This window comes from Sapajus apella, unplaced genomic scaffold, assembly GCF_009761245.1.
Source record: "Sapajus apella isolate SASKATOON/1434 unplaced genomic scaffold, GSC_monkey_1.0 scaffold22, whole genome shotgun sequence".
Lineage (NCBI taxonomy): Eukaryota > Metazoa > Chordata > Mammalia > Primates > Cebidae > Sapajus > Sapajus apella.
The window spans coordinates 25927809-25948350 of NW_022436962.1; the positions used below are offsets into that span (position 1 = coordinate 25927809).

General features: G+C 49.4%; 1 protein-coding gene across 1 annotated transcript in view; it reads left to right on the forward strand.

Moving 5' to 3' along the window:
• CAPN2 (calpain 2) overlaps positions 1–20542 on the forward strand; it is a 62023-nt gene that overhangs the window by 16066 nt on the left and 25415 nt on the right. The window contains exons 4-6 of the mRNA XM_032289368.1: positions 16529–16647; positions 17862–17995; positions 19402–19570. Of these exons, the coding sequence (XP_032145259.1) occupies positions 16529–16647; positions 17862–17995; positions 19402–19570 (422 nt within the window). The remainder of the gene's footprint in view (positions 1–16528; positions 16648–17861; positions 17996–19401; positions 19571–20542) is intronic.

Here is a 20542-nt window from a genome sequence, read left to right on the forward strand (position 1 = left end):
AAAAAAAAAAACAAAAAATATATATATATATATATATATATATATATATAACACAAAACAAGTAAGATTTGAGATCCACCAGGGCTTCTCAGCCTGGCACAACTGACTGGATAACTGTTCATTGTAGGGTTGTCCTGTGCCTTATAGGATGTTTAGCTGCATCCTGGGCCTCTACCCACACGCCCTAGTGTGGCACTCAAAAATGTCTGCAGACCTTGCCCAATGTCCACTGGGGGCTTGGCAAGGTTGGGGGTGCATGGAATGCCCCCAACTGAGAACCACTGGCAGAGACGGAATGAAGGGAGAGGTGCTGTGGGGGTCACTGGGCATACAGAATGCCTTTTGTGGAGCCTGGTACAGGGAGTGGCATTATGAGAGGTAGGAATAGCAGTGGTAATCAGTAGGTGAGTTGCTGAAGATAAACTAAACATACTTTCCAGCATTGCTTCAGTCTAATCTAGCCACAGTTATGAGTAAATACTGTAGGAAAGGAGAAAGCATTGCATGTACAGGTCAGGGCAGCATTGTTGGGATAGTTGAGCTTGTGGGAGGGGAGCTCCCAGCTTCCCACTAGCACTGGGAGGAACACAGCAGAGGAGGAGAAGGGTACCCCCTGCGTCTTGGAGAATGCTTCCCCTGGCAGGCCATTTTGTCTGCTCAGCTTCTCAGCTCAGGCGGCTTTCCAAAGCACACATCAGCAGGGAGACAGTGGGAACATCTCAGGTCCAGGCTACCCTGGGAACTGCAGAGCAGCTGAGTGGCCTGGCTGGCCTGACACTGGCATTTCTCAGTGTTGGCTCCATTCTCTTGCTGGCACCCCTAGGTGGGAGACTCTGTTAGCAGATGTGTCTTAGTATCCCTGGCTCCCTGTTATGCGTTACAGTTCAGACTCCCAAGCACAAGCTCCCTGTATTGTCACACCCGTATCTGGTGTGTGACAATCCACCACAAAACAAATGGCTTGAAACACAAGGCATTTTGTTGTTCTCTCTCATGGTTCTGAAGGATGACTGGGCTGAGCTGGGCCACTCTCTCCCGGCCTCTCAGGTGGTTGCAATCAGATGGGGCTGGGGACAGAGTCCTCTGAAGGCCCCCTCACACACATGTCTGGTGCCGCTGAAGGGTAGATCAGCTGGGGCTCCAGGGATCTCTGTCTCTTCTGTGGTCTCCCCATCACAGGGACTTGAAGGTAGCTGAGCATCTTACAGCAGCTCATGTCCCAAGAGAAAGCCCTGGGAGCTGTCTCATCTTTATAATCTAGCCGTGGAAATCACATAGCATCACTTCTGCCATATCCTATTTGTTGAGATCAGTGAAGGCTCACCCAGGATCAAAGGGAAGGGACATAGAGCCCACTTCTCAATGGAGAGTGGCAGAGTTCTGGAAGAACATGTGAAACCAGAAACATTGTTGCCTACATTTTTGGAAGATACCACGATTCCTCTTCTTTGAATAATGGCCTTCTTGTTCTTTACCAACAATAGCCCAAGCTGCTTGGGCATTAGCTCATTATGGTTTGGGGGTGGGAAGGATATGTTTTCTGGGACTTCCCAAGGTGCACAGTAGTGAAGGACTTAATAGGCTGGGCTGATGCAGCTTCAGGACTCCACTCACCCCCAAGCATTTCCGAGATGCCCCTGGGGCCCAGGAGCCTGACTTACACAAGCCAGCAACTGCCTTTCTGCTTCCATTCAGCCAGCTTTATTGTGCATCTGTTATAGGAAGAGTAGTGGGCTGAGACTTCAGCAAAAAAGGCAAAAGCAAAACACAATCCCTTCTCTACAGAGGGTTCTTCCCTCTCCATGTCCAACCAGTCCCTCCATTCTAGGCCCTTAATTCATCACCAAGCCTCCATTTTCTTCTATTCCCCCGTTATTCCAGGGCAGGCCTCAGTTCTCACCTGGACTCTGGTTCAGGATGCCTACAGGTGATCCCAGAAATGTAATGGGCTGACATGCAATTTTTCAGCTTTACAATGGCATGAACGCAATACACATTCAGTAAAAACCTGAAGTATCCATACAACCATGCTGTTTTTCACTTTCAGTACAGTATTCAATAAATTACATTGAGATACTCAACACTTTATTTTAAAACAGGCTTTGCCTCCTTAGATAATTTTGCCCAACTGTAGGCTACTGTAAGTGTTCTGAGCACAATTAAGGTAGGCTAGGCTAAGCTATGGTGTTTGGTAGTGTCAACAAAAGGGTCAAATTCTATGAGATATTTAAAGAGGTTTATTCTGAGCCAAATATGAGTGGCCAAGGCCTGTGACAAAGCCCAAGGAGATCCTGAGACCCTGTGCCCAAGGTGGTTGGTTTACAGCTTGATTTTACACATTTTAGAAGAACAGAAGCTATGGGCAGACATCAATCCAGAAAGGCGAGACAACTTGAAGTGGATGTGGAAGGCACAGGGGCTGGAGGGGCTCACAGGGGAATTGGAATCAAGGCCAGGTGCGGTAGCTCATGCCTGTAATTCCAGCACTTTGGGAGGCCAGAGCGGGTGGATCACTTGAAGTCAGGAGTTCGGGATCAGCCTGGCCAACATGGTAAAACCTCATCTCTACTAAAAATGCAAAAATTAACTGGGCATGGTGGTGCATGCCTGTAGTCCCAGCTACGCAGAGGCTGAGGCAGGAGAATGGCTTGAACCCAGGAGGTTGCAGTGAGCCAGGATTGCACCATTGCACTCCAGCCTGGGCAACAAGAGTGAGACTTCCTCAACAACAACAACAACAAATGTTGTATTTGACCGAATGTAGAAAGTTATCACAAGACAAAAGTATGCCAGATTGTAGGGTCATTTATTATGCCGGCGACCACAGAGGACTCACGTCTCTCCAACCTGTGGTGGCAACAGGAGGGTGCCACGATTTTTTATACCCGAAAAACCACCTTGGGAGTGGGGGTGAGGGGCAGGGATGGGAATGAAAAGGCTTCAGACATTCCGAGGGCTAGTGGATTCTGTAAATTACCTCCTGGGCAGAGATGAGGGTGGGGGTCTCCGGACATTCCAAGGGCCAAGGGGACTTTTGTCATTCCGTTTGTTACTTAAGTGGTTTACAGAAGTCAAGATAAACATTTGTTTACACATTATCTGGTTAAGGTGGAAATTACAGACCTTAGTTACTTATTACAAGCCACAGGAGCCAAGATGGCATGGGTTAGGACTGCTTGCCTGTCACATTAGGGCCACAGAGAGCAGTTACTGATAAGAAAAGGTAAGCAGCTTTACATAGTTTTGAAGAACAAACTGCAGTTCTATTTACAGAGGCCAAGGACAGTAGTTATTGTAAGGAGAATGGGGCAGCCATTTCAACTTATCTAAAAACAGTTTTGCATTTTATAAAATAGTTTTGCTCCGGTTCTGGCTCTAGGCCAGCACAATATCACACAAAAGACCTGAAATCAGTAGAAAGGAGTGTCTGGGTTGAGATAAGAGGTTGTGGGGACCAAAGTTTTTATTATACAGATGAAGTCTCACAGATGGCCACCCTTAAAGGCAATAGATGGCAAATATTTTCTATTCAAAAGGTTAGTTGCTCAGCTAATCTCTTCAGGATCAGAAAAAGACCTAGAAAGGGAAGATGATTCTCTACATCAAGCTTGTCCAGCCCTCGTGCTGCCCAGGACGGCTGTGAATGCAGCCCAACACAAATTTGTAAACTTTCTCAAAACATTATGAGATTTTTTTTGCAATTTTTTTTTTTTTTTTTTAGCTCAGCTCTCATTAGTATATTTTATGTGTGGCAATTCTTCTTCCAGTGTGGCCCAGGGAAGACAAAAGATTGGACACCCCTGCTATAGAATGTAGATTTTCCCACAAGAGACAGCTTTGTAGAGACATTTCAAAATATGTCAGAAAAATATATTTTGGCGTAAAATACTTGGATTTCTTTCAGGGCCTGCGGTCTGTCATGCGATGCTCTACTAGAGCCTGGTTGGAATTTGGTATCTCCTTCCTAGAAGGAGCCTGTTCCGTGAGTCTTAAGGCCTCTGTTTTCAGTGAATGCTGGTCAGCTGTGCCTGAATTCCTAAGGGAGGAGGATATACCGAGGCCTGAGGGACCTCCCTTCCCATCTTGGCCTAAACTTCTTTTTCAGGTTTACTTTGGAATCCCCTTGCTAAGGGGGCATCCATTCAGTTAGTTAAGGGGCTTGGACTTTTAGTTTATAGTATAGGTTAGGTGTATGAAATGCATTTTCGACTTACAATATTTTCAACTTCTGACGGATTTGTTCAGATGTAACCCTTTGTAAGTTAAGGGGCATGTGTACTTGTGTCTAATCCACTTTGGGCGTTACCGCCAGAGGCTCTGTCCTCAGGGAACTCACGGAAGTAGTGGGGGCAAATGACTAAACAGATGGATTAAATCCGAGTTCAGATCATGTTAGGAGTCGGCTGGGAGGCAGTATGAGGGTCTGGAGGGGAACAGTAAGGGGTTAAGAGAGATGCACCAAAGGACGATTAAGGAGGGGGAGTTGGAAGGAAGGTTTCCCACAAAGAGGAGGCAGGGAGAGATTCATTCTGAAAAATGCAAGTGTTTTATTGTGCTTGCAGGGGCTGCGGCAGAAGGGGAAAGGGAGAGACATAAATTTTAGCTTAAATTCCCTCAGGAACCAGTTCAGATTCCTAACCTGGCCTGGACGTCCAACCCAATCCTCTGGCACCGGCCCTCTCTACTTCTCAGCGCCCAGCTCCACCGTCCCAGTCCTGCTGGCTGCCTGTTCTGGAGTCTGCACTTGACCTTCCCTCTCCCTGAAAGTGCCCCTGCTCTTCCTCACCCAACTCCCCGCCTAAGCCTTCCTCACCCCTCAGTCCTCCTGCAGTCCCACTCTGCCCTGTCCTGACTCAAAGCCTCCTGCTCACCACCATCATCCACAACACTGTTTCCATGTCTGTCTCCTACTGGCTGTGAGCTCATGCCCGAGAGCCAGCCCCCGTCTCCTCTAGACCCAGCACAGTCCTGGCGCGGGAGCCAGGAATGCACCAACAAGGAACCCGAGACTAGATAGAAGGGGAAAAAGACACATCCTCCAGAGTTGACTCGCAGGAGAACAGGGATACACAGAGGCACGGGCAAGCTGGGCCCCAGACAAGAAGCATGGGGTGAGGGATGTGTGGCCACACATAAAAATATACTAACACTATTGATAGCCGATGAGCTGGAAAAAAAAAAAAAGGCTTCCCTACTTGGTATCAGTTGCGAAGAAAGAACACCCAGTTGGAAAAAAAGGCAAGCGGTTTTATTCCTGACCAGGAAAAAGAGAAGGAGAGGGCTCTTACTCTAAACACACCTTCACCCTGAGCCGTGGGAACTGGGGAGTTGTAAGGCTCTATGTGGTGGGGGGAGGTGGTAAGCATGTGCGGGGTCAGGGTGCAGGGGTGGGGATCTCTAGACGCTCAGGCGCAGGTCATAAACATGCCTGTCCACACAGTGCATGACGCGTGTTACCAGAAAGGGGTCCTGATCAAGACCCCAAGAAAGGGTTCTGGGATCTTGCTCCAGAATGAATTCAGGGTGAGTCAGTAAAGTAAAAGCACGTTTATTATGAAAATAAAGGAATAAAAGAATGACTACTTCATAGAGCAGGCCCCAGGGCTGCTGGTTGCCCATTTTTATGGTTATTTCTTGAGTAGGTGCTAAATAAGGGCTGGATTATTCATGCCTCCCTTTTTGGTTCACATAGTGTAACTTCCTGACATTGCCATGGCATCTGTAAACTGTGATGGCGCTGGTGGGAGTGCAGCAGTGAGGATGACCAGAGGTCACTCTCGTCACTATCTTGATTTTGATAGATTTTGGTCGGCTTCTTTACTGCAACTGTTTTATCAGCAAGGTCTTTATGGCCTGTACCTTGTGCCGACCTCCTGTCTCATCCTGTGACTGAGAATGCATTAACCCTCGGGGGAATGCAGCGCAGTAGGTCTCAGCCTCATTTCCCCAGCCCCTGTGCAAGGTGGAGCTGCTCTGGTTCACACGCCTCCAACACATGTTCAGAAACAGTAGCGATTTTCTTCTACGGGTGAGGACTTTAGCATTATGATGACGTGGTAAAGTTTTAAAGGTAACAAGGGATCATCTGTTCCAGCTTGTGCCAGTTTGAGGGGTCTTATCTCCCTCTGGAATCGGGGCAGAGGACAGGAGGCTCTGGCATCATCACGGGTCAGCTTGTTGCTTTAAGCAGCTGTGCCTACAAATAAGGGGACTGAAGAAAACAGTAAGAAAAAGCACTTTCCGGGTTATTTCCTCTGGGCTGCTGTGATATCAAGCGTGTTTTACCTTACCAAGCGCGCATTCTTCCCAGTGCAGGCACTGAGTGTCACTGTGACAGCCGGCACCACCTGCCCACACATCTCCCGGCCTGCAGGACCGTCAGCAGCCACTGCACTTAGTGTGTGACAGAGCCACAGCCAGCTCAGGTGTGCCACAGCCCCGCCTCTCCAGCGCCCCCCACCCCAGCTTCCCAACTCTGCCTCACTTCTGCTTGTGAAGGAAAGGTAGCAGTAGTGCAAGGGAAAGGAGAAAATCACAGCAAATATTATGCTTTCCTCTTGGAAAACCTCCAGGAGCCGCAAATATTAGTAACCCAGCTGCATCCCACCCACCCCCACCCCCAGGATGGGCTGGGCCTGTCACACAGCCAACCTTCAGGACTTGGACACCCAGGCCAGGGAGCCGGCTCTGGAAATTTACTGACATGGCCCTGAATGAATTTATCTTTTCAGCAGAGGGCCCTGGAGTTTAAAGGAGTCATTCATTAGGGCTGTCTGGGAGTACCTTGTCCTCAGAGAGGGTCTGGGCGGGCTAGAGTGGAGGGAAGGGCTGGGTACCTGGTGTGCTCTCCGTGGGGCCCCACTGGGGGCAGGGAAGCCCTTACCCTGGTAGCCTGAGTCTTGGAAGGGGACAGCCGCTGTGCTTAACGATTCAAAAACCCAACTCAAACTCCTTTCCCAAACATTGGATGGGGTGGAGGAAGCTTGAATTCGGAGAGGATTCCCCAGGGGCCCATAGCAGAAGTGGCTTCAGTGCGCTCACTGGGTGCCCCAGAATGGGCCAGAGAGAATGACACTAAAAAGTGGTTGAACAAATGAACAAATGGATATACGAATGATCGTCTGCCATAGGTGCAAAAGTGGTAAGCGACCCTGCGAGAACTGCAGCCCAGAGGTGCAGGGAGAGAACCGGCCCGGCTGCAGGCTGCAGACTCGGGAGGAGGGAAAAGCGGGGTTGGCTGTTAAAGGCCCCCCTTTCCTTCTGTTATGTGAGGGGAAAGCAGAGAAGGGGCTGCAAGGCCCGCCTCTCCCCAGAGCTGCAGTTCTCAGCCGTGCAATCCAGCACTGCAGGGCCGTGCAGGGGGCTGGACTGACCCACTGGAGACCCGCTCAGGCCTGGTGGCACTCCTCTGTAATGGCCACACTCACGTCTCCAGCAAATGCTTTTCTATCTATACCCTTCTCAGTGCTCACCCCTCTTTTAAAAAAATGTACTTTCTTTTTTCAAAAAAGAGATGGGTCTTGCTCTGTTGCCTACACAAGATGTCACTATACTAGAGTGCAGTCATGCTGTCAGTCACAGCCCGCTGCAGCCTCCACCTTCTGGGCTCAAGCCATCCTCCCACCTCAGCCTCCCAAGCAGCTGGGACCACAGGCACACACCACGATGCCTCGCCCAGTGCTCACTATTTGCCTTTATTTGTTCCTTGCCCCTTGCTTCCAAAGAAGAGCTTTGGGAGGCTCAAGATGGTGAGACAGACCCCATATGCACTCCTTCACTCCCCTGCAGCTCCCCTCCCTCCGCACTCCCCCCTCGGCCACAACCCTCTCTCCTTGCCCCTCACCAGCCGGCACCCTGGGCAACCTTGGCACCATTTCCAGGGCAATACTGCCAAATGTGGCCAAGGCCTGGCACACAATGTACCAGTCGAGACTCCTCTTCCCTTGGGTCTCAGTTCCCACTCCTATAAAATTAGCAAATAAAAATAGCAAACACTTGGAGACACTTTTCTCAAAGCTTTGCATATTTTTTCCATTTAATTCTCAGCACCATGAGACAGTCTTTTATTAAACCTATGTTATATATGAGGAAACTGAGGCACGGAGGAAGTCGTTTCCCCAGGTCACAGTGAGGATTTGAACTCCACATTCTGGCTCTAGTGTTTCCTAACCATTTGGGGTGGGAGTGGGAGATGAACCAGACTGCCCTCCCTAGAAAAAAGCATGTGTTTGCATGTATGCCAAATTTGCACGAAACATTTGGGGTTCCAGGTCTCTGAAGCCCATCCATGGACCCCGGTTTCCCTTCTCTCACGTGATCCTAACAACCCACCGAGGATACGCCTTATCACTACCCTCCTTCCACAGCTGAGAACATACAGGCTCAGAGAAATTAAGAAGTGGACTCGAGCTCACACAACTTTAAGTGGCCAGATCAGGACCAAAATCCAGGTCCTCTGGCCAGGTGGAGTGGCTCATGCACGTAATCCCACCTCTTCGGGGGACCAAAGCAGGCGGATCACCTGAGGTCAGAAGTTCGAGACCAGTCTGGCCAATATGGGGAACCCTTGTCTCTACCAAAAATACAAAAATTAGCTGGACACGGCGTCCAACGCCTGTAATCCCAGCTACTTGGGAGGTTGAGGCAGGAGAATTGCTTGAACCCAGGAGGCGGAGGTTGCAGTGAGCTGAGATGACGCCATTGCACTGCAGCCGGGGTGACAGAGTGAGACTCTGTCTCAAAAAAAAAAAAAAAAAATCCAGTTCTTCTAACCACATATCCAGTGCCCCTCCCCCCCACCTCTGGTCCAGCTTCTTAGATCTATCTAGGACATCATCTTTCTCCATCATACTCCCTCCTGGTCTGGGGACCACCTGAAGGCTCAATGTGGCTGTGGGGTGCCCCGTGGAGCCATTTGGCCTGTGTCCAGCAGTGAGGGGGCAGCCAACAAAGGTACCCCTGCCCCTGCCAGCCTGCCACCTACTAGGGACCCTTCACCCAGGTGACCAGTGCCCCTGCCCAGTGTGCCCGGTTCTGTCCACCAGGCCAGCCGGGACCCCCAGCTGTGGCATTGTTTGCTGGAGAGTCCTGAACAATGTGGAAAGGGCAGTGCACAGCCCTGGGCAGGAAGGGAGGCAGGAAGAGAGATCCCCAGGGTCTGGACTGGAGAAGCAAAGCCAGCCAAAGGGGAGTGAGAGGTCAGCCAAGTGCCTAGAACCTGAGGAACCCCAGGAGGGTGGAGTCAGGCAGGTCACTGCTGATGCCCGGAGACAAAAAGATGTGTGGGAAGGTGACAGAATCAAGCAGTGAGGTCAGTGCTTTGAGGGAGCAGGCAACCACCAGCCTTCAGTAATGCATGCCTTTCACAGGGATCCTGGAGGTCCCCATCTGGGAAGGCAGAAAATCTCAGTTCCAACCTAACCAAAAGATACAGGGGCAAGTTTGGCCTTGAGTCCCTGGACCACCTCCCCTGGGTGATTTCCTTTCAACAGTGCTGGCTGCAGACCCCCAGAACCCTGCTACTCCCATCTTCCGCCATAAACCTGCTTTCAGTCCTTTTCACACGAGAGCATCTAAATCCAAGGGTTCGCTTTCCCACGGGTATTTGCAGCCCATCTGATCTCTAAACGTAGAAATTAAGACTAGGCTGCTCACAGTGGCTCACTCCTGTAATCCCAATACTTTGGGAGGCTGAGGCAGCAGGATCGCTTGAGACCAGGAGTTTGAGACTGACCTGTGCAATACAGTAAGACATCTCTACAAAAAAGTATTTTTAATTAGCTGGGCATGGTGGTAGGTACTTGTAGTCCTGCTACAAGGTAAGGTGGGAGGATCACTTGAGCCCGGGAGGTCAAGGCTGCAGTGAGCTATGATTGCACCATTGCACTCTAGCCTGAGTGACAAAGCGAGACCCTGCCTCAAAAAAATAAAAATAAAGAAATTAAGACCAGATGCAGGGGATATTTGTGGAGGAAGAGGCCAGGAAGCCCCTGCTTGGCTATGCATGAGGCTCATGGGGCACCCACACGGACTTTATCTGGAGAGGAAGCAAGGCAGAAAACTCCTCCATCTTCCATCCCCAGCCTCTCAGGTCTGTGCCAGTTGAGTGTCTCCCAGGACAGAAGCATGGCTGGGTGTGGGGGCAGTCTGTCAAGCCCATGGTCAGGACCTTCACAGGGCAGCTTAGGAGCCTCCAGGCAGGGCCTCACCCGCTGCAGATGAGAGATGGGAGTCGGAGCTTCACAGTGACAGGCAGAATCGCTTAGTATTTACATATGCCTCAGCTCATTCCACAGAGAAATTAAGGCCTGATAGAGAGAGAGAGAGTACAATAACACCATGTATTGTAAAGAAAAGCAGTCAGTTCTAAAAGAAAATCCAGAAAGAAGAGAATGTCAAAACCTGGAGAGGAAAAAAAAAAAGGGCATCCATGCTGTCAAAAGCACCTTAGGGGCTACCGATGGGCCCTCCACTTAGTGCTGACACCCAACAGCCATAAAAGAATGTCACTCTGCCCCCCGGGGAGCACAGAGAAGGTCTGATTCTAGGGTTTTTTCTGTGCCATTTATTTATGTATATCCTCAGGCACAACTTCTATACTGTTTTAATTACTGTAACTTTATATGTGTTTTAATATCTAATAGAGGTAAATTTTTGTACTTTTAGTAGAGACAGGGTTTCACCATCTTGGCCAGGCTAGTCTCGAACTCCTGATCTTGTGATCCACCCACTTCAGCCTCCCAAAGTGCTGAGATTACAGGCGTGAACCACCACGCCCGGCCCATATTTAATTTTTAAACAAACTTATCAGAATCAACTAAGTTCAAAAAAATTTTTAATCTTACCCCTTTTTTTTTTTAAGACAGGGTCTTGCTCTGTCACCCAGGCTGGAGTACAGTGGTAAATCATAGCTCATGACCTCCCAGTTTCAAAGTGATTCTCCTGCCTCAGCCTCCCGAATAGCTGGGACTACAGGAATATATTACCACACCTGGCTAATTTTTTTTTTTTAATATTTTTTATAGAGACAGGGTCTCACTATACTGCCCAAGTTGGTCTTGAAATCCTGGGCTCAAGCAATCTTCTTGCCCTAGTCTCCCAAGTGCTAGTAAAGGCATGCGCCACCGTGCCTAGCCCTATCGCTATTTTTGTTAGCATTACATTTATAAGCTAACTTAAAAGAACATGGCATTTTTATGATAATGAGTTTTTGCAGTCAAGAACATAGGCCAGTTTTTTAATGGGGTAAATGATTGTCCCAGCCCCTCCAGGCAGGCTCACGTGCACACCCTGGAGTGAGTGAAGAAGGTGAACTGCTGACAGGGTCAGCACCCCAGTCGGAAGAGCCCTGCACACTATTGGAGACAAACAGCTTGTGCCTGGAGTCTTCTGTGATCCAAGGAGGAAGCATGGCCGAGTCCCTCCCAGAAGAGGGTCTGGATCTATGAGCTGGGGGCATTTTTCAGGATTCCAGCACTGGGACTGGGTCGTGTACAGATGTACCCTGGAGGGAGCAGTGCCCACAGTCACAGGACACAGCCACCTGGAACCGAGCCGCGCTCTCACAGAAGCAGCCAGGGAAGAAACACCCTCACAGCACTCCTCCCATCAGCAGCCTCAGGCCCTGGACCCCGGTGAGACCCCCACTGAGGTCAGCTCCCAGGCAGCAGGATGGAGGTTATAGACTGGGCATGAAGAGGCAGCTGGAATGTATCTGGCGCTCAACTCCGGCTCACCACCATCCAGGCACTAAGTTCCCAAGACAATAGTTTCTGCTCTGAGATAAATGGAGTAGTTAAGGATCAAAAGATTATCAACGGATAGCCAAGCATAAACAGATTTGTTTTTTTGAGACAGTCTCACTCTGTTCCCCCAGGCTGGAGTGCAGTTGCACAATCTTGGCTCACTGCAACCTCCACCTCCTGGGTTCAAGAGATTCTCATGCCTCAGCCTCTCCAGTACCTGGAACTGCAGGAACGTACCACCACACGCGGCTAATTTTTGTATTTTTAGTAAAGATGGGGTTTCGCCATGTTGGCCAAGCTAGTCTCAAACTCCTGACCTCATGTGATTCACTCACCTCAGCCTCCCAAGGTGCTGGGATTCCAGGTGTGAGCCACCACTCCTGGCCCATAAACAGATTTTGTACCTGAGCAGGAAGGCTAAGAGCTTGTAACAACTGAACATTCCCCCAGGAGAGGAAGGCAGGAGTTTTGGTTGTGCCAAGTGCACCTTTCAGACACTCCTGGAGGCACACCAAGGTCTGAGTAGCCATCCCACCCTCCCCTCTGCCAGAATTTCTTGTGTGACTGGAGAGCAAAGCTCCCCTCTCCCCGCAAAAAAAAAAAAAAAAAAAACGAGCACAAGGAAAATACTATTTGCAGATACATAATGTCAAAACCTATAGATGTTTCTTTTTCTGGTCCCATCCATATGGCGACATTCCAGGAGAGGTCTCCCTCATTGAAGTCACCCTCTCCGGGGCTTTTCCTGAAGCTAAAAACAGTTTAAGCCAAAAGCAGTTTGTAGCACTTGAGTTAAGCGGTCCCACCCTTCTTGAACTAGCTGGCTTATTTTATCTGGACCAGGATATAACTGCCCTAAACAGGCTTTGCTGGGAGGACACACCATGGACTTCAATCAGGGCACCTGACCAGGAACAAATCACTGCAGGATGATCTGGAAGGAAGGTTTTTCATATTTTACGTAAGGTAGATTCTGACCTCATTGGGGAGAGCCAAGGATCTGGACCCTCAGCTGTGAAAGAGGGACTAAGGCTACACCTGATGAGGTTGTAGAACAGGTTTCTTGTGGGGAGGAACCCTCTTGTGGACATGGGCGGTCCAGGTGGAATGAGAACTCTGTACAGCACAGACACTGAAACACCACTGAGTCACTTCCCAAGGACAAAAGTCCCCAAGACAATATCCCTTGAATTAGGTGAATTTGAAGTTGACACCAGCCTCTTTGCAGAGGAGACTGTTTTGCTTATATATCAAAAGCCTGTGCTTTGCAGATAGACCTGACTGCCACTGATTAGCTAGGACCTTTGTGTGATCCACCCAACTCCTTAAACCTCAGTTTCCTCAACTATGAAATAGGATGAAAATAGTTCCTACCTCGAACTCTTCTGTGACAACTAAGTGAGATCATAGGATAATGCACAGGAGGCTTTTAGCTCAGACCTGCCACATCTAAGCCTTTGTGTAACCGTGTAGATCTCGTTGCTGAGAAAGCTTATACAAGCAGATATTAAAGAAAAGAAGTTAGCTGGGTAAGGGAGCTTCCCAACTTGGTTCAAAATATTTTGCTGATTGGGGTGAGGGAAAGAGTGAAGGAATCAGAAGTGAAAAAGTAGGATTTCAAATGCTTCCTGCCTTTTTAAAACTCAAGACGTTCCTTAGTGGCCTCTAAGTCTCCCTCAACTCCAGAATTTGGAAAACTGATGAAAAACTTTTTGAATCTTTGGCTGTAAAAAATATATAATTTTTTTTCTTTTATCTTTGTTTCTTTGGTTTTGAGATGGAGTCTTGCTCTTGTTGCCCAGGCTGGAGTGTGCAGTCTCATCTCACTGCAACCTCCGCTTCCTGGGTTCAAACTATTCTGCCTCAGCCTCCTGAATAGCTGGGATTACAGGTGTGCACCACTATGCCAGGCTGGTTTTTGTATTTTTAGTAGACACAGGGCTTCACCATGTTGGCCAGACTGGTCTCAAAGTTCTGACCTCAGGCTATCTGCCCACTTCAGTCTCCCAAAGTGCTGTGATTTGAGTAGTGAGCCACTGTGCCTGACCTCTTTTATCTTTTTCTTTTCTCTTCCTTCCTTCCTTCCTTCCTTCTTTTCTTTCTTCCTTTCTTCTTTCTTTTCTTTCTTTCTTTCTTTCCTTTCTTTCTTTCTTCTTTTCTATTTTTTCTTTTCTTTTCTTTTCTTTTTTCTTTCGTCAGAGTCTTGCTCTGTTGCCCAGGCTAGAGTGCAGTGATATGATCTTGGCTCACCATAACCTCCACCTCCTGGGTTCAAGCGATTCTCCTGCCTCACCCTCCCAAGTAGCTGGGATTATAGGCACCCACCACCATGCCTGGCTAATTTTTGTTTTTTTAGTAGAGACAGTGTTTCACCATCTTGACCAGGCTGGTCTCAAACTCCTGACCTCGTGATCCAGCTACCTTGGCCTCTCAAAATCCTGGGATTACAGGCGTGAGCCACCGTGCCTAGTTTTTTTCTTTTTTCATCTTTTTTGGGAGCACAGAGTCTTGCTTTGTTGACCAGGCTAGAGTGCAGTGGTATAATCTTGGCTCACTGTAGCCTCTACCTCCCAGGCTCAAGCAGTTCTCCTGCCTCAGCCTCCCAAGTAGCTGGGATTGCAGGCATGTGCCACCAGGCTACCGACTGACTGACTGACTGAGGGGATATGTCTCCACTTACCACAGATGTGTCAGCATATACAGGCCTCGAAGAGCTGTAAGCAACCATGTCTAAGTGCTAACAGGACAAGCTAGGTCAGGAACTCTCAGGATACTAAATCATCAAACAGAATTCAAAGAATTCAGTGACCTTCAGCTGGGCCTAGTGGCTCATGCCTGTAATCCCAGCACTTCGGGAGGCCAAGGCAGGTGGATCACCTGAGGTCAGGAATTCAAGACCAGCCTGGCCAACATGGTGAAACCCTGTCTCTACTAAAAATGCAAAAAATTAGCCGGGCCTGGTGGTGTGTGCCTGTAATCCCAGCTACTTGGGAGCCTGAGGCAAGAGAATCACTTGAACCCAGGAGACTGAGGTTGCAGTAAGCGAAGATGACACCACTGTACTCCAGCCTGGGTGAGAAGAGTGAGACTCTGTCTCAAGAAACAAAAGAAAACAAAACCAAGGAATTCAGTGAACTTCAATAACATATATCTATGTATATGTGTGTGTAATTGATATATGTCAATAACAGTAATACATTAAATGTAATATATATATATATACACACATATATATATATATATATTGAGACATGGTCTTGCTCTTCTGTCACCCAGGCTGAGTGCAGTGGCATGATCATATCTCACTGCAGCCTCCACCTCCTGGGCTCAAACAATCCTCCCCCTTTAGCCTCCCAAGCAGTTGGGAGCACAGGCGCCCACCACCACACCCAGCAAATTTCTGTATTTTTTGTCTAGATGAAATTTTTCCATGTTGCCAAGGCCAGTCTCGAACTCCAGTTCTGAAACAATCCATCGGCCTTGGCCTCCCGAAGTATTGAGATTACAGACGTGAGCCACTGCGCCTAGCGTTCAATAACATTTTCAATAAACCTGTCCATTGGTGAAAATAAATCCAACAGTGAAACTCCTTTGAGACTACTTCCCATTATTGTCATGGGAAATTGCAGGAATGCACATTCCTTAAGAATGGAGTAAACTTCCTCTCGTCTTCCCAGCCCCACTCCACTTTGTTTTTGTTTTGTGGTGGAGGTGACCCCTCCCTGCAAACCATCTGGGTGCTGTTGCTGGCATCAGCTTGCTTCTAACTGCATGAAATGATTGTGGTGTCTGCTGTGCTGAGAACCTAGCACTTGGCGCCAAATGGGCACCAAGTGTGTTACACACCTGCTCTCATTATGCCTCACACTTATCCACGTCATGGGGGAGGGTCCTGAGGCTCAGAGGGGCCAGGCTGCCTGGCCAGCTGCTCACCTCGCTGTGTCCACCCCTTGAAGTCATCTCTGCCCTCTGGACAGAAACCCTTGGAGATAATCCAGCCTTCTACCTCTGTCTCAGGGCTTTTCCATCTGCACTGCTCCCCGCTTCCTACAATTATACTCCCCGCCCGAGCTTCTTTTCCTGTCTTGGACCCTCCCCCTAGGAGGCGTGCAACGTTTGTCCCCTTCCTGTCTAGCACCACGTTTCCTTTCACTCAGCTCCCCTTTATAAATGTGTATGTTTGTTTAGAGATGAGGGTCTCCCTCAGTTGCCCAGGCTGGAGTGCAAATGGTGCGATCATGGCTCACTGCAGCCTTGAAATCCTGGGCTCGAGGGATACTCCCACCTCAGTCGCCCAAGTATTAATATTATAGCTGGGACTCCAGGCACACACCACCACGCCCCGCTCAAACTCCGGTTCAAAGCCTGTGTGCTCAGAAGCCTCTGCAACTGCGCTGGTTTCCCCACTTCCACAGATGCTCACTGTGGAGCGTCTGCAGCGAATCGGGCAGGGCTGGGCTCTGAGGACACAGTTCAGCCGCCAGTTCTGGGTCTTTGAGGGGATGGAATTTCCCATCTCTGCCCAACCACAACACAGCAAAAACATTTCTCCCTTTGCATTTCCTTCAAAAGACTAGGTTGGTGCAAAACTCGCAATTACTTTTGCACCAACCTAATAGCACCCAAACCCTCTGACCCGACCCTCAGAGGGGGACTGCCTGAGCTTCACTCTGTCTATTCACAGGTTGTCTTAGACTTCAAGCCCCCAGAGGTGGAGACAAGATTTTTAACATGCTCCTCGTTCTGAGACCTTCTGATAACAGCTCCTTGTGCTGTGTTCACAGGTGACTGCTGGCTGCTGGCTGCCATTGCCTCCCTCACTTTGAATGAAGAAATCCTGGCTCGAGTCGTCCCCCTAAACCAGAGCTTCCAGGAGAACTATGCAGGGATCTTCCACTTCCAGGTAACTTAATGTTTGGCTTAAGCGGTTCCTCATCAGGTCTGGGGGGCTAGGAAGTCTCATGGCTTGGCTGGGTTCATCAGTCCCTGGTGTTTGCAGACTCCCAAGACCGACGCTGTGTACAAAGGACGCTGGGCGAGGGCAGGAAGCTTTCTGGCTTACCCAACATGGGACCCTGCCAGGATGGCCCTGGGGGGCTTCTTGGGACATGCAAAATGGGATGTAGGGCAAAGTGTTCAGGAAATAATTTCCAAGTTAAAAAAAAAAACTGTATTATTTGAAATTTGAAACAAAACGTTAAAGTTCTCCTCCTTTTATGCTGGTAAATGAGGAATAACTGGAAAAGCTGGCCAGGCATGGTGGCTCATGCCTGTAATCTCAGCACTTTGGGAGGCTACATGGGTGGATCGTTTGAGGTCAGGAGTTCGAGACCAGCCTGGCCAGCATAATGAAACCCCATCTCAACTAAAAATACAAAAATTAGCTGGGCATAGTGGTGCACACCTATAGTCTCAGCTACTTGGGAGGCTGAGGCAGGAGAATCGCTTTAACCCAAGAGGTAGAGGTTATAGTGAGCCAAGATAGTGCCACTGCACTCCAGCCTGCGCAACAGAGTGAGACTCCATCTCAAAAAAAAAAAAGAAGATAAAAGAAAAAGAAAAGGCAGTCCAGGTGCGGTGGATCATACTTATAATCTCAGCACTTTGGGAGGCCGAGGCGCATGGATTGCTTGAGCCCAGGAATTCGAGACAAGCCTGGGCAATATGGGGAAAACCTGTCTCTACTTAAAAAAAAAAAAAAAAATTAGCTGGGTGTGGTGGCATGTGTCTTTAATCCCAGCTACTCAGGAGGCTGAGGCAAGAGAATCACTTGAATCCAGGAGGTGGAGACTACAGTGAGCTGAGATCACACCACTGCACTCCAGCTTGGGCAATAGAGCAAGACATGGTCTTAAAAAAAAAAAAAAAGCCTAAGGTGCAGGGCAGAATGCTAAAGAGGCGGGCGTAGATTTGGAGGGATGGACAGGTGCCTCTGTCTTTGCTTTTTCAGTGAAGACTCGGCCTGCATAGGTGGTTAAGGGAACACCTCGTCCCAGGACGGGCTCAGGGAAGCTATTCCAGGGGATCAGGGCGAGGGGAGCCAGAGGCAGCTGAGGCTCAGAGTCCCAGCGCTGCCACCAGCTCCTCCTCCAGCTCACCTCTCCTCTTGTCCTGCAGTTTTGGCAATACGGCGAGTGGGTGGAGGTGGTGGTGGACGACAGGCTGCCCACCAAGGATGGGGAGCTGCTCTTCGTGCATTCAGCCGAGGGGAGCGAGTTCTGGAGCGCGCTGCTGGAGAAGGCCTACGCCAAGTAAGTTGCCGTGCCTCCCCTGGCCCCATGGCCTGCCCCCACTGTCCTGGATTCCAAAAAATAAGAACTATTCCAGGACCACTTAGAGTGGAAGTCCTTTTCTATAGAAGGACTCCTTCAGCCAAAATTCAGCTCTAAACGCGAGGGGATAGTGCATGCCGGTGCCTGACCGCACTGTGCACTGATAAATGACAGCTATCACCATCTTTAGCCAAAGGCACAGGAACAACTTATGGTACTGGTTGTGCTGGCCCTGAGAGCTCTACTTCCTTGGCAGGACACATTTGTATCAACTAAAAAAAAAGTTTTTGCCAATGGGCAAAACATTCATTGCAGAGGTAGGAAACTTGCCCAGAATAGATGATGTCACTGATTAGCCGTGTCTTCCCCACCTCCCCACAGCTACTTCCCACCCCAGCTGCCCACAGTGGAGTTCGTCCAGTGCCCAGGGCTGCCCATTCTCAGTAGGAAGCCCCACAATGGCCCCTCTCCAGAATGGCCCCATGTTGGCTCTGCTGCCCGACTCCTTCCATTAAAGTGACCCCACTCTCAGGCAGCAAGTGGATTTCTGTTTCTTACAGTCTCAATCCAGGAAGGAGGGGTCAGCTGTGAGAACCTGGGGGCTGAGGGATGCTTCTGAGTCCCACTGTGCAATACTCGAGTCAGGGAAGCCACCAGGCTCCAGCATCAGGAGTCAGGAGCACTGAGCCCTTGCCAACGCACTGCCTGTTTCTCAGGGAAACCGCTTCCATTATTGAATTGGTGTCCGTTTTTTAAGCTGTCAATGCCAAACGACCCATTAGACCTCCCCTTTCTTGTCAGGATGTAGAAAGAATCAATACAGGAGTTTCATCCAGAAAATTACTAAGGTCCTTCCAACTCTAAGGTTCTGTGAGAACTTTTTCTTTTGGATACAGAGTTTCGCTCTGTTGCCCAGGCTGGAGTGCAGTGGTGCCATCTTGGCTCACTGCAGGCTCCGCCTCCAGAGTTTCAGCAATTCTCCTGCCTCAGCCTCCTGAGCAGCTGGGACTACAGGCATGCGCCACCACACCTACCTAGCTAATTTTTTTATATTTTTAGTAGAGACGGGGTTTCACCATGTTGGCCAGGCTGTTCTCAAACTCCTGACCTCAAATGATCCACCCACCTCAACCTCCCAAAGTACTGGGATTACAGGCATGATCTACCACACCCAGCCTGATGATTTTTTTAAAACACAAAATACCAGGGAAATGGTAACTGTGGACACCATATCTTGCCTTCCTGGGCACCCCAAGCTGGGACAAGGCCAAGGAGAATGTGAGCAGGGGGTCCCTGGAGCATCAAACCTAAGGGATACTAGGGAGTGGGGGATTATAGCATCAGTAGTGTCAAGGGTGGTGGTAGCATGTAACCCCCTCTTGTAGGATCAATGGATGTTATGAAGCGCTCTCAGGGGGTGCCACCACTGAGGGCTTTGAAGACTTCACTGGAGGCATTGCTGAGTGGTATGAGTTGAAGAAGCCCCCTCCCAACCTGTTCAAGATCATCCAGAAAGCTCTGGAAAAAGGCTCTCTCCTTGGCTGTTCCATCGACGTAAGTCCAGGCTGCCTTCCCTAGCCTCACCCCAACTGCTCTTGCTTAAGGGAGGCTCCCACAGTGCCCAAGGGAACCCACTGCTGCTGTGTACAATGTAATGCAGCCCTCGTCCACGTAGGGGCCAAAGGAAAACCTCTCTCCACCCTCTGAAGGTCTGCTGAAAATCAGCTGGCAAAAGGGATATTAAAAAAAAGAAATGGCATAGAAATGTATTAATGTGCATGGTGAGAATCACAAGTGATTTCCCTAGCATGCATTGGGATACGGAGGGTTATATACACCCTTCCTCTTAGGGGAAGGGAGATGGGAGGTGTGGATGATTTTAGGGGAATTCAATGAGCTTATAGAATGTAAACGGCCTGCGGTAAAGTCTGTTGGGCCTGCAGAGCCAACAGTGGTTTGTGACAAGTCTGTCTAGGCATGTTGACAGCCTTGTCTGTCTTCCTGCAATGTGAGTTCAGTTCATAATAACTCAAGGAAAGGACCAGAGGTAACTGTTTTCGTCTTTAGCAGGTCTAGGCTTTAGGCAGGTGAGGGAACTTCAGAGAATAGCTTCCTCCTGCGCTTTGTGGGAGAGTGGATTGGGAGAAGGAAAGGGGAGGTCAGCGAGATCTTGAGGCTTCTTCAGTTCAGTGTTTCAAAGTGCATCTCTTCGGGTATCGGTTTCTGAGCCGTTATTACGGTGGATGTCGACCATTATTGCTCATCGCCTGGAAACCAAGGGTTGTCAGACAAGTCAGGCTGTCGGAGGTGCAATGGCTGGGGTGGTGGTACCTCCAGTGCTTCCCTCTGCAGCCCGCTTCCCGCTCTCAGCCTGCTCTGAGTCACCCCCACCTCTCTGGTTCCCTGGGAGCCCCTGCCACCCCGCTGCTCCTGCCACCTTCCCCTCCGTCTCCTCCGTCCGCAGGGCTGTGCAGCCTTGCCCCGGACTCTTGCAGAGCTAATAGGTCTGTGGGAGAATTCAGAAGG